This window comes from Acomys russatus, chromosome 15, assembly GCF_903995435.1.
Source record: "Acomys russatus chromosome 15, mAcoRus1.1, whole genome shotgun sequence".
NCBI classification, from domain to species: Eukaryota; Metazoa; Chordata; class Mammalia; order Rodentia; family Muridae; genus Acomys; species Acomys russatus.
Window position 1 is genome coordinate 13,107,544 of NC_067151.1, and position 13,398 is coordinate 13,120,941.

General features: G+C 39.7%; 1 protein-coding gene across 2 annotated transcripts; it reads left to right on the forward strand.

Moving 5' to 3' along the window:
- The first annotated feature begins 1,834 nt into the window (after positions 1-1,834).
- On the forward strand, positions 1,835-10,945 carry Ttc14 (tetratricopeptide repeat domain 14). Of its 2 annotated transcripts, XM_051157054.1 has the most exons (12): positions 1,835-2,042; positions 2,542-2,666; positions 2,775-2,974; positions 4,267-4,351; positions 4,483-4,612; positions 4,885-5,040; positions 5,419-5,490; positions 5,880-5,999; positions 6,099-6,221; positions 8,023-8,140; positions 9,079-9,188; positions 9,912-10,945. In XM_051157054.1, exons 1-12 carry the CDS (start codon positions 1,885-1,887, stop codon positions 10,816-10,818), a joined length of 2,304 nt encoding a protein of 767 aa, XP_051013011.1. In that variant the 5' UTR covers positions 1,835-1,884; the 3' UTR covers positions 10,819-10,945. The 2 variants fall into 2 exon arrangements, 1 of the variants encoding a protein (XP_051013011.1); XR_007831914.1 differs by lacking the exon at positions 9,912-10,945 and having other exon boundaries at positions 1,838-2,042; positions 8,023-8,639; positions 9,079-9,202.
- The last annotated feature ends 2,453 nt before the right edge of the window (positions 10,946-13,398 follow it).

Genomic DNA, 13,398 nt, shown 5'->3' on the forward strand with positions numbered 1-13,398 from the left:
TCTTTTTCTGTTTCCCCCTCCTTCCCTCTTTCCCTCTCTTTGTTTGCACAGAGGATGGCGAGGGTCTCTTCTGGCTAACCTATAGCCCTTATGAAGTCATGTGCTTATCTATTTTGTATGTCTGTTAATAAAAATACCCCTCCCTGTTTAATATCATGTTGTGGTCTCCAGAACACATCTTATCTTTTCAAACTTAAGCTTTTTAATTATATTGTCCAGTGTTTAGACTGCACTTACTTATCTCCTTCTCTTCTAAGTACCCCGGCAGCTCTTTTACACTCTGTATCAGAAGAGGGATCTTCATAGACACCTGAGTTAGTGGCCTACATTAACTTACCATAGTGTTACAGCTTTGTGTCTGCCTTCCTGTCTATTCCACTAAGTCGCCCCAAACCAGAAATATTTTCATCTTTAGAATCTACAGTGTTAAAGGGTGTGTGTGTGTGTGTGTGTGTGTGTGTGTGTGTGTGTGTGTGTGTGTTTACTTAGAAGTGAAACTTGAAATCACAATAAAGGTAGACTTAGAAACAAGACATTGAAAATCTACTTGGGTTGCTCTGCATTCTCAATTTGCTTCACCACTTTCGTCCCATACAACCGCCTCCCACCCTGCCTCACCTCCATAGTTCATTAAATTACTCATATTTCTTAAAAGCTTCTGGGAGTTGCTTTTTGGTTTTGGTTTTAGCGATAGGGTTTCTTCTCTGTGTAGTCTTGGCTGGCCTGGACTCGATTTGCAGACCAGGCTGGCCTCGCAGGATGCTGGGATTACAGGCTTGTGCCACCACACCCGGTTCTTGGGAACAGTTTTAAGTTTTATAAAATTGTAGGCTGGGTTGTAGCTCAGTGGTAGAGCCCTTGGCTGTCACGCTGAAAATCCAAGCACTAGCCCTCTACTCCTTCTTTACTCCTTACATTGAGTGCTCTGCCCTTTTCAAAATGAGGTATTTGTCACAAAAGAAAAGGCATTCAAAACGCCTGTAACTTCCTGCCTACCAAGAAGAGACTTGATACCCTATGAGCATATACAGGGGGAGGAAGTCCCCCTCAGTCACAGTCATAGGGGAGGGGAGTAAGGGAGGGAGGGAGGAATGGGAGGATACAAGGGATGGGATAACCATTGAGATGTAATATGAATAAATTGGTAAAATATTTTTAATTAAATTTTTTTTTTAAAAAACCCGCCTGTAACTACAAAAGGCCTGGTCCGCTACGGTGGGTGTGGTTCTCGGGTAAAGAACAAACTTGTCTTTGGTTTCTGGTGTTACACTCAGTGTAAGGCCGACACTAAAGCAGAGGCAACCAACCCTAGCCAGACTTTGAAGAGCCTGAAATTCTTCCCTCGCACTGCACACAACAGGCTTTCCCCACAGACACCACCAGTTACCACAGAACTCCTACAAAGCCCCAACCGGAACAGGGCACGCGTGGCGCCCTTTAAAGCTATCCTGGCTTATGACGACGACGTTAGGCCCCCTGTCTTTCTTCAGCCCATCTGGCACCTTTCCTAGGACAGCCACTTAGAGACAGTTGTGGCACAGAGGAGAGGCATGGACGTCCCAGACCATCCTGAGGGAACTTCCTCCGCGGCCTCTCGGGCACTCGGAGGCGCAGGGTGCATAGATACCCCAGACCCGAGCTCGGGCAGTTCCGACCTAGGAGCCACTTCCCCACGTATACATTAAACGCAAGCGTCCAGACAAACCACACCTCAAGCCCTACTCCACCCTCAGCTCCAGACACGCCGCTTCGCGTTTCCTGCGGCTTTCCGTAGTCCCGCTGGGTCTCGCGAGACCCGGGGCAGCCCGCCGCTGCGAGAACGCTTCCGGGAGGTTACCGTGTCGGGAGCGCTGGCTCGGGGAGCCGGACCCTGGCGGGCTCGCCATGGACCGCGACTTGCTGCGGCAGTCGCTGGGCTGCCACGGCCCGGCGCTGCTGGCGCTGCTGCGGAGCGAGCAGCAGGACAACCCACACTTCCGGAGCCTGCTGGGCACGGCAGCCGAGCCAGCCCGCGGCGCGGCGCCGCCACAGGGAACCGGCAGGTATGGGGGGGCTGTCCCCTGGGCCCGGCCCGGGCACAGGGCGGAGCGGAGAGCGGGAACCCCGCGGGGTGTGTGTGGCCCGGCACTGGGTCCCGGCTTGCTCCTTCTCAACCGCTGGCAAAGCTTTCCCACCTTCCCCGCTCCCGTGTCCCAGTAGGCGACTAAGGGAGAAGGAGATTCAAACTTCTTCCGGAGCTCAGTGGGTCAAGTCACTTGGCCATCAAGCTTCGTGGCCTGAGCTCGGTTTCCGGGACTCGCCTGGTAGGAGAGGATTCCCCTGCGTGGTCCCCCATGAGCCTCAGTTGCACACAGACGCCACTAAATAAATACATATTGAAAAGCCAACATAATGAGACTTAAATAAAACTTTCTCCAGAGACACTGCCTGGGTGAAACCTGGGGGAGGTTGGGTGCTGAAAAGCCACTTTGCACGAGTTTGGATGTACAGGAGGTTTGCTCGTGCGACATTTTCACAGTCACTCGTTTTCTCCTTTTTAAGGAAAGAGAAGAGAGTTGACAACATTGAAATACAAAAATTCATCTCTAAAAAGGCGGATCTGCTCTTTGCCCTGTCTTGGAAATCAGATGCGTCTGCGCCCTCTGAAGTGCATGACGACAATGACAGTAAGTTTAGCCTGGAAAGCTTTTCGGGATTGATTGATTGGTTATTAGCAGTATATTATTAAGGAGTGAAGCATCAAACTTGTTCTGTTGGTTTTAATTTTTCCTCAGATCATTATGCGGTCATGCCACCTTTGGAGCAATTTATGGAGATCCCTAGCCTGGACCGGAGAGAGCTGTTTTTCCGAGACATTGAACGTGGTGACATAGTGATTGGACGGATTAGCTCTATTCGAGAATTTGGTTTTTTTATGGTATTGATCTGTTTAGGAAGTGGCATCATGAGAGACATATCTCACTTAGAAATCACAGTAAGTGACTCCATAGTTATCCCATGCACAATTATGTGCTCACCCAGTTCTGCTTAAATGTGCTGTTGGTATACCTTTGGGGATTAAATATAAGCTGAAGAAAGAAAGTATATAGTTGCTGCTCTTACTAAAAGTGTTAGAGAGCTGGGTATTGGTCGTGCATGCCTTTAGCCGTAGGAGGCAGAGGTGGGCAGATCTCCTGAGGTATGCCAGCCTTACCTCTGTAATGGAACCTTGTCTCGAAAGAACAAGTACTAGACTGTTACATTTCCCTCGTTTTTGTTTTTTTAGGGTTTGGGGGACTCTGGTTGCAGGTCAGTTTCCTTTTTACATCCTAGAGATCTGTTGGTTGATGTGATAATATTCATTGGTATTCGGAATATATATCTTCTAGTTAAATATATGCTTCATAATTGGGCATTGTGTGTTTGCATATGAGTAATTTAGTAAAAATTTCCTATCATATGTTAATAATAAACTATAACATTTTTCCACTGTGATAAGATACTTTGCCTCAATTTGGGATATTTTACTTTTAAAACAGTTGATATTTCCTATCTGTCTCAGCTTATGAAAAGGAAGAATTACAAAACAGGGGAATTTATATTTCATTTAGCAAATGCACATACCTTTATTTTCTCATCTTTGATTCTTAAAATAGAAAACAAGCTTTATTGTGTTTGAACTGAAAACACTAAATTTAAGTAACCGTTATGTCTGTTAGCAGTTGTTTAAAGTCATCAAAAAGAATGAAACTGTGCCATCTGTGGCAAAATGGATGGGAGTAAAAGACCCCATCTTTAATGAAAGTAGCCAAACACAGAAAGGCAATTACCACATGTTCACATTATGTATAAAAGCCAAAAAATTGATTCTAAAAAAGAGAGTAGAGTAGTGGTAACCAAGTCAGGAGGCGGTAGGAGACTAGAAGGAAGGTAGACAACTGACATCAGAATCCAGTTAGAATGAAAGTGTTCTGCAGCATAGTAGTGTGACTGAAGTTTATACCAGAAAAGAATTGGAAACTCCAAATGCAAAGAAAAGTTGTATTTCTGTTACTAACTGCCAATAGAGTAATTGCACATTGTATGTGTATATTGAATTACCACTCTGTAAATGTTGTATAATTGTAACCTATAAATATGTATTTTTATGGGTTGATTAAAAAGTTTTAGACTTTATACTTGTTAATGTTCATATGAAATATTACCCATGAGTAACTAAGGTAAAAAGGGGTACCGTTCTTGCCAAAAAGTGAAATGTGTGCTGTTCTCAAATACTTTTCATTGCAGGCTCTTTGTCCCTTAAGAGATGTGCCTTCTCACAGTAACCATGGAGACCCTTTGTCATACTACCAAACTGGTGACATAATTCGAGGTGATCAGTTTCAACATACTAATTAAAAATTTCAAATTAATGTTGAAAGTACAGTTTAATGCAAGTGGTGTTTGCAGAGCTTATTTTTGTTTTCACTTTTATTGTGTTTGATTCTTTTTTCTTCTTTAAAGCTGGAATCAAGGATATTGACAGATACCATGAAAAGCTTGCAGTCTCTCTATATAGCTCATCTCTTCCACCACACCTGTCTGGCATCAAACTAGGTGTGATTACTTCTGAAGAGCTTCCTTTGTACTACAGGTATTTATCTTTTATTTACTTCTAACAAAATAGAACTATAATTTTTATATTGTAAAATGGATATTCATTTTTATAACCTTTACATCACTTTAGGCTTGATAGGAGGAACTATATCATAATAGTGCAAGACTTTAGTGCACAAAAATGGTATTAGTATTTAAACCTCCTAAAGTAATGTCTTCAGTAGAAATGGGGTATGCTGATTATTGTACTTGTGTGTTTGTGTTTCTGATTGTTTTTGTTTGTTTGTTTGTTTGCTTGTTTTTACAAAGGAGGAGTGTTGAACTAAACAGTAATTCTTTGGAGTCCTATGAAAATATCATGCAGAGTTCTCTGGGATTTGTTAATCCAGGAGTAGTTGAATTCCTTCTAGAGAAACTAGGAATAGATGAATCTCATCCACCATCTTTAATGAGAGGCCTACAAAGGTAAAAGTAGCTCTGCATTTTCACAGATGGTGAGGGGAGTGGATTGGCTCAGAAGATGTGTAGCTGAAGGACATGACTGACCATAGCAACAGGAATGTGCTGAAGGTTGAATGCAGTGAGCAGTCATAGCTCCTGCTCTGAACTCTAAGCAGTGGTAGGGCTACACCATATGGCCAAGTAGAGAAGGGTACAGAAAATGTGTATATGCTTAAGAAAAATACTATTAAGAGTAATACATCTCACTGTTGTAGGACCGTGCTACATAAATGCAGTACAGATTGCCTGCTTAAAATTCACCATTTCAGCTGTATCTACCAAAGACAGAATGAAGTATATTTTTTAAGTATTTACATTTTTTACTCTCATTTTCTTTCATAGCAAAAATTTCTCTGAAGATGACTTTGCTTCGGCATTAAGAAAGAAGCAATCAGCATCTTGGGCTTTAAAATGGTATGGAGCTTGTTCTAACAATGGCAGTTATCTAGTATGAAAGTTTTGGTGAGGCACTTATTTCCTTATCATCATTAAGACCAGAATGTGTTTACAAATGAACAAAAACTTCTTTGACGGTATTTGTATAGGTATTATGTTGTTCTTACAATGGAATCTTAGCAAACAAGCTTTGTTCAGAATTGTTTTCTGCAAAGAATTAGCATCTTGATATCTGAGTTTCATAAATGTTTGCTATGACAACCTATAAGGGCAGGATGCTTTTTAAGGATATTGAGAGTAATTCAAAAACTAAATATTGGTCCAGCTTAAAGGACTTTTAATAATCACCCATACTAACATTTAGATACTTTGTAAAATGTTTGTGATGTTTTACAAATGTGTTTCAGTGTGAAGATTGGGGTCGATTATTTTAAGGTTGGACGACATGTGGATGCTATGAACGAGTACAATAAAGCTCTAGAAATAGACAAACAAAATGTAGAAGCTCTGGTAGCTCGTGGAGCATTGTAAGTGAGTTGTGGATTTTAAGGAAATGTTTTTAAGAATGCAAAAACTGTGTAAGTAGGTCACAAGATTAAATTTCTCTACTTTTGTAATGTCTCTAGATATGCAACAAAGGGAAGTCTGAACAAAGCAATAGAAGATTTTGAGCTAGCATTAGAAAACTGCCCAACTCACAGGAATGCAAGAAAATATCTCTGCCAAACACTTGTGGAAAGGGGAGGGCAGTAAGTATGGGATTTCATTTGATAGTAAAAGCCTGATGTGCAGCCAGTTCTTGGAACACCCTGAGCTTTTTGTAAAGAAATAGCTTCCTAACATGTAATTTCAGAGCACTCTTTGTTTCAGTTTGGGTGGCAGGGTTTTTAAAATACAGTCCTCCCCCCCCCCCCCCCCCCCCGTGTGTGTGTGTGTGTGTGTGTGTGTGTGTGTGTGTGTATGTGTGAACTCAGATTAAATGGTGGAATTGAAAGTAATTAGCAGTGTTGCTGCTCTAGTTGGCAGCATGAATTTAGGAGAGTGGAGCCTAAAAATGAGGCAGACTATAGTCTCCTGCAGTAGCCAGCTTTATTCAGAGCATCAGACATCCATACTCTAAGGGCATTCTGAGAGCTAAGCAGTGTCATGTGAGTTTAGGCTATCTATATACAATCACAAGGGCAATCCGCACTTGGAAACATTTTTGAATAATAAAAGCAAGCAGCAATATAATTTGAAGCAAGCTCACCCCTATTTACTACACCTGGGAGGGGCATGAAAGCACATTCCAAGAATAAATCCATATTATGTAGGAACAGAGATTACAAGATTCTTGAGTTTTCTCACAGCCTCTCAGAAATCTCCTCACACATCTTCATTCATGGACCGTGTTCTGACAGGCAGTGATCGCCTTTAATAATTTAAAGCCACTTGTGCTAGTAACATTGTGCTGTTTCTCTTTTCTTTTTCCAATACTGGGAATGGAACCCAGGGTATTTCAAACATGCTAGGCAGGCTTCTCTACCAATCAGCTACATCCCTAGCCCCCTCTGCTTTTACTGAAGAAAGCGTGGTCTCTTCTGTGTCATGCATCTGCCTGGCCAGGCTTGCTTAGATGAGCATTCCACCTAAGCATTTGTGGGATGGGAATTCCCATAAATTCCAAATTAATGAGATTTTAGTTAGTGACTGGCAAGTCTTTGTCATTGTCACCAAGTGAGTGACTAGCACCACTGCAGTGAGGCTGTCTCGCTCCTGGTGTATGGGCATCTTTTAGCTGCATGAACGGCAACATTAACCAGTTATCCAGACCACAAGCATGAGTCAGGATGCTGCTTGTCCCTCAGCTCCCCACATCTCTTGTCTGACACAAGGATTCTCGTTTGCTTTGCAGTACTCATTGTTCTCCTTCTGTTAACCAGAAAGCAGTACTTGGTGAAGTCCTTTCCCTGCCCTGTAGCCAAGCCTCCTCTTTCTGTGTAGCCCTGGCTGGCCTAGAACTTGCCGTTTCCACCAGAGTAGCCTCAGACTCGCAGTAACTTTCCCCTCCTTTGCCTCCCAAATGCTGGATAGTGGGTATATGCCACCATACCCACCTGAACATTCTCATTTTTATTTTTCACAGCTCATACTTTTGATTATATGATAATTAATGATTGTGGGCTATAATGATATCTACAACTATGTGTGTGCTTTAGTATTTCCAAAGAATTTTAATGGATTTCCAGGGAAATTTTTTCTTTAGAAAAAAAAAACTTCATAAGCTATTTGAAAAAGCAATTTTATATAATTGCATGCTAAGGGGCAAAATCATGCAAAATTTTTATATAGCAGTATGTCTTCCTATATTTCTAAGGAAAAATAACCTCTATTGTTTAGGTGCTAGTAATGATTGTCATTTAAGCTGTCTCTCACTTGGTAAGCACATGAGTAGGTGATTAGAAAATAATTTTCTAAACATTACTTTCCTCTAACAAGTTCTGTCATAAGCTTCTGATGACTTTTGTATTTGGATAAATCTGTTTTTACAAAAGACTCTTCCTAATTTAGGCTAGAAGAAGAAGAAAAGTTTTTAAATGCTGAAAGTTACTATAAGAAAGCTCTGGCTTTGGATGAGACTTTTAAAGATGCAGAGGATGCCTTGCAGAAACTTCATAAATATATGCAGGTGATTCTTTATTTCCTCTCTGAAATGTAATGGTATTTAAAATTGATACTAAATGTCATTTTCTTTTAGGAAAAGCAAGGTTACTTAGGTGAAATATTATGAAAGGGAATAGCTTTTCCTAATTAGGTCTGCATTGCATTATAGTACCACTGCTTTTTTGTTTGTACTCAAAAGTAAAAATAGCTCTATAAGAAAATGCCCACACCTAAATTCAGTGTATGATTTTGATTGTTCGACTTTGTAGAGAGCTTACCTGGTGGTTATAAAATTATGAGAATTGCTGGTGTAATTGAACTAATTATGCAAACCTTTGTAGACTTTTTTTTTTACTTGTCCTTTCCTGTAATACTGATGATGATGTTTTCTCATGCATTTTCTTCTGAATTGGACCATTGCTGCTGTGTCTGTGACATCTGGTGCTGCTCATCCCCATCCACAAACTGGAAAATGATTTCTTATGTAATCATGCATCCAACTGGGCTGTGCTATTTTTAAAATGGTTTGTATTTGTACATGGTGATTTTCCCCTCAATTCACCTCTGTGGAATGTCCGTATTTGAATTTTATTTGTAAAATTTGTGTCCTGTTTATGTTTTTCAATTTAAATCTTTTTTTTTTTTTTTTTTTTTTTTTTTTTTTTTTTATTTACTTGCATTCTGGGTCATTGATGCTACTGCAATGGCTTCCCTGTTTTTCTTGGGACACCAACTGCAATATGGTCCTCAATACCGTTCTGGCCGTTCAAATGATTAATGCCAACGTGTGTTGTTAATTTTTTTATTTGAAAAACTATAACTTGTTTAATAACTGGCCGTATGGTGATTTGGTTATACTACATTGGGTTTGTGGTTGGGGGTGGTTTTTAAATACTGCCTTTTGCATTTTCTGCTACATTTATTTTTAACGTGTGGTTTTTTCCGATATCTGGGTTCTAAAAGAAATCTTTGGAATTAAGAGAAAAACAAGCTGAAAAGGAAGAAAAGCAGAAAACAAAGAAAATAGAAACAAGTGCAGAAAAGTTGCGTAAGCTCTTAAAAGAGGAGAAAAGGTAAACTGTAATATTCAGTATTTTTTTAAACTTAAAAGCAACTACTGAGTTGAACTCAAAGTGCCATATGGAGGTAAAGTAAGTAAAAAAAAAAAAGTATTCTAAGTGGTAATTTTTAGCAAGCATGTGTTCCGCATGTTAAGAAGTTAAGCAAAGTAGATTTTAAGGCTAAAATTATTTTTAAAAATTATTAAAATATAGAATAAGTTACTTTGTTTCTCAGAGATAGGCTTTTAGAAGAAGAGTTGTGGTTCCTAGATACTAGTGGCTTTGTTCTATAGCTATTGTAAGTTGTGGCAAAGCACTAACATATAGTGTTTAGAGGACATAGGCATCCTCCTGTGCACACAGCAGTCCGTTCCTACCTTCACTAAAGAACTGCTTGGCCTCAAGATGTTAATAATGCTGAAGGGGGCATGGTGAAACTAGAGACAAGCCAAGTACCAACCTCAGGCTGCTGCTGACATGTTCGGGCAGCTGTAAGCAGTGCTACAAAAGTCACTGTGTCTTTCAGAAGCCCTGGATTTGCTTAAAATGACACCTGTGTCTGTAGGCATTCTCAGGTCATGGGCCATGGTAAAGTTTGATGCAGTGTCTGAGATTGTTAATATGTTTTGAGTGACAGCTTATCTTCAGGTGACACAAAATAGGGTCAAATCTTGAGGAATATCTGATGTTTTTGTACTTAATATGTCTGATGAGCCAACTACTTTTTTTTTTAAGGCTAAAGAAGAAAAGAAGAAAATCATCATCTTCCTCTTCAAGTGTTTCTTCTGCTGATGAGTCCATTTCTTCCTCATCTTCTTCCTCCTCTAGTCATAAACGGCATAAGAAAAGTAAGAGAAATCGCTCAGAGTCTTCTCGCAGTTCAAAGAGGCAGTGGTCTAGGACATCCTCAGGTCACACAGATCAGAATAGGAAAGATGATTGCTACCCAGTTCCAACGAACACTTCAGCATCTTTCCTTAATCAAAAACAAGAAGTGGAGAAACTGCTGGAAAAGCAGGATAAGTTACAGTGTCCAAACACACAGGTAAAAGAGAGAGAGAGATGTCTTCTCACATCTTCAGTTGAAGTACCAGATGATTTGGGAGGTAGGCCAGATTTTTACAATAGCTATAAAACCCAGGCAGGTAGTAGCAAAACGGAAAAGCCATGTAAATCAGAAAGACAATTCTCCAGTAGGAAAAATTCCTCGGATTCATTCTCTAGAAATCCAGAGGACAAGATGAAAGCATCTAGTTACCGGAGATTTGAAAAGGACACGGAGGGAAGAAAAGAGCACTCTAGGAGGTGGGAGCCAAGTTCTGTGAAGTACTCAGCTTCACCAGCAAGTTCGGACTACTCTTGGAAGTCACTTGAAAAACACAAAAAATACACTTACTCTGGATCACGTGATGTTAGTAGGCACGAGCAAAGATGCCAGTTAAATACAAATGAGGGAGAACGTGCACACGAAAAGGAGGACAGCTATGGGGAGGGCAGCAAAACTGAGGCTCCAGAAGTGACACTAAATAGCAAAGAGCAACCAGAAAGCAGAGTTAAGAAAAATTTACCTCAAAATTTACTCAATATATTTAATCAGATAGCTGAATTTGAGAAAGAAAAGGGAAATAAACCAAAAAAATGATCTGCTAAGGAAATTGTCACTAAATTTTCAGAAGTTTGGGGATGCTTTTGTCCTAAAACAGTTCTGAAGCTAGAAGTACTTACAGCCGATTACAAGACGCTCAGTTTTGTTTCCGTTATCAGCCCCTTTGTCAGTCAGGGTTGCAGGTATGTGTGGCTATAGCTCTTAGCCCTGGCAAGGCAAACTTTCATCGACAGATATTTTCTAAGCACTTTGTTTCTTCTTTGTTTGTGGTGTGAGAATCCTGGACCTATCATATCTCACTGTTAGAGAAAAATTTGTTTGCATTGAACAGTTGGGTTGTTATCAAAAAATATTTTGTTTTTTGTTAAAAGCCCTTAGGGTTTTTTTTTGGGGGGGGGGGGATAAGGGGGTAGTATATGGTTTGAATGTTCCTTAGGTACTATTTTAAATCATTAGGTTTTGGTATTAAAATTTTTAAACCATTTCATTTTTAAGTGATAAGTTATGACTTGAGTTACTTCTAAAGCTTGATGTAAATGCTTTGTGAACATTATTTCTTACCAGCTTAACAAAATACCTTAAGAATAAGACCATGAAAGCTGCTTGGTTAATCAGAGCCCGCTTTGTTATTTCTCCTTCATTATTTTTACTTAATGGTTATAGTCATAAGAAAATTTTTAACTTTAAATATTAACAAAACCCTTCAAGAATTTTAGACAAGACTAGATGAGAATAGAATATCACTATTAATAAAAATAGCACCAGAGAAGCACCCTATAAATCTGGTTTTCCTCTGTCTTAATATTGCAAGTTCTTGGGCGGTCAGTAGGCATGTTCCTAAGTATCAGAGGGTTGGCTTGTAGTTTTACTTTTCTCCTCATCTATCACTTTCCTCCTTTACTGATGCCCTTCTCTGAGTCCTAGTGAATAACCCAGAATAAATCCTAGGCCTCTGAGGTGGCACAGTAGGTAAAAGTACCATCCATTGATGACCTGAGTTTTAATCCCAAGCCTCATAGTGTATTGAGAGAACTGGCCCCCAAAGCTTGTCCTCTGACAGCCACACACACAAGCACAGTACCCTGTGTGTACCTACATGCCAATACCTGAAGAAGAAAGCATCTTAGACTTCGAAAGAACCTCTCTGATTTACTAAGAATTAAATAGTAGACTCTTAGAGATATTAGTAGGAATCATAACTGTCGCACTTATGATGTTCTTAAATTAGGATTTTAGAAAGTGTAAAAGACAATTTTTAATCTCTCATTGGTCGTTAGATGGGATCCACCACAGACATGCATGAAGGAGTGGCAGAAACAGAAAAGACTCATTGCATGGTTGGTTCTATCATAAATACTAAAAGCTTTAATGCTGATATGTACTATTTGTACCAAATTTATACTGATGGAAAACTACTACAGAATTTGAAATTTACTTTACAGTATAATAGAGAAAAGAAGCCTTGATTAAGAACAATAAATAATGACAGCAGAAATTGCATAATCACTTCAACATTAGTTTTTTGTACCAAGAAACTCTTTTATTTTTATTTACTTATTTATTTATTTATTGCGGGGGCCAGGACATTGAGCATGTGTGCCATATACATAGAGGTTGGAGTGAAGCAAGTACTTCTGTTCACTGAGCCATTTTGCTAACCCAGTACCAAGACATTCTTAAGAGTGCTCTTTGTATTAATCATTCCAGTCTTATTCCCACATAGCTGGGGGCCGGGGAGTGAAGCCCCCTCTACACACCCCTTTATCTTTTTCCCTAGTACTCTTAATAATTTTGCACATATCATTTTATGTAATCCTTAGGGTAGTGCCTTGTGGGGTAGACTACCAGAATTTGGAGATGACACCCTTCCTAGGACATGCTAACTTAGGCAGACGGCACTGGTCCAAGCATCTCATTCCTTGGGACATTGAAGGACTAAATTGATGCTGCATGAGTATGTCCGCAGTTTGTGCCTGCGCTGCTTAGCTTTGTCTTGGTTCACATGCGAAGAGCTGTGACTTTGGGGTGATAAGATAGCTCCAGATCTGCAAACAGAGGTTGGTCCTTTGTCTTACCATTTAGATTATTGCATGCAGTTAGTATAGTGGTTAAATGTACACTTGGATGCTGGCCATTCCAGACTAGGGACTAGTAGTGACTCCATAGGTATAAGCTACCTATTTTATAGATCAGTTACCATGTTTCAAGGCCAATGTGTTTTGCTTATGTATTACTTTAAAATGCCTGTGATAGTTAATCATCTCTGTATTACAAAAAGAAATGCATAGAAAAGTAATCTCCCTAGTAAGAAACAAAATTGCCTTTGTAGAATACAAAGTTTAATGTTTTAAGTTGCAAGTAACTTACAAACATGACAAACAAACTTAGATGACTTAGAATCAAAACATTGTTAAACAAATATTACTAATCAGCTTTAGATCTTAAACATGTCATGCATTTAGGCAATGTTTCAACCAAAAAGTGCCCATTTTTTAAGACATTTTAATTATTAGAATTGATTATATCTTCTTATTTCTAAATTAAAAATGATCATCAATAGTAACATTTACTACCACTACTGCGTTTTCAGAAGTAACTGAGTAGTGGTTCTAAGAC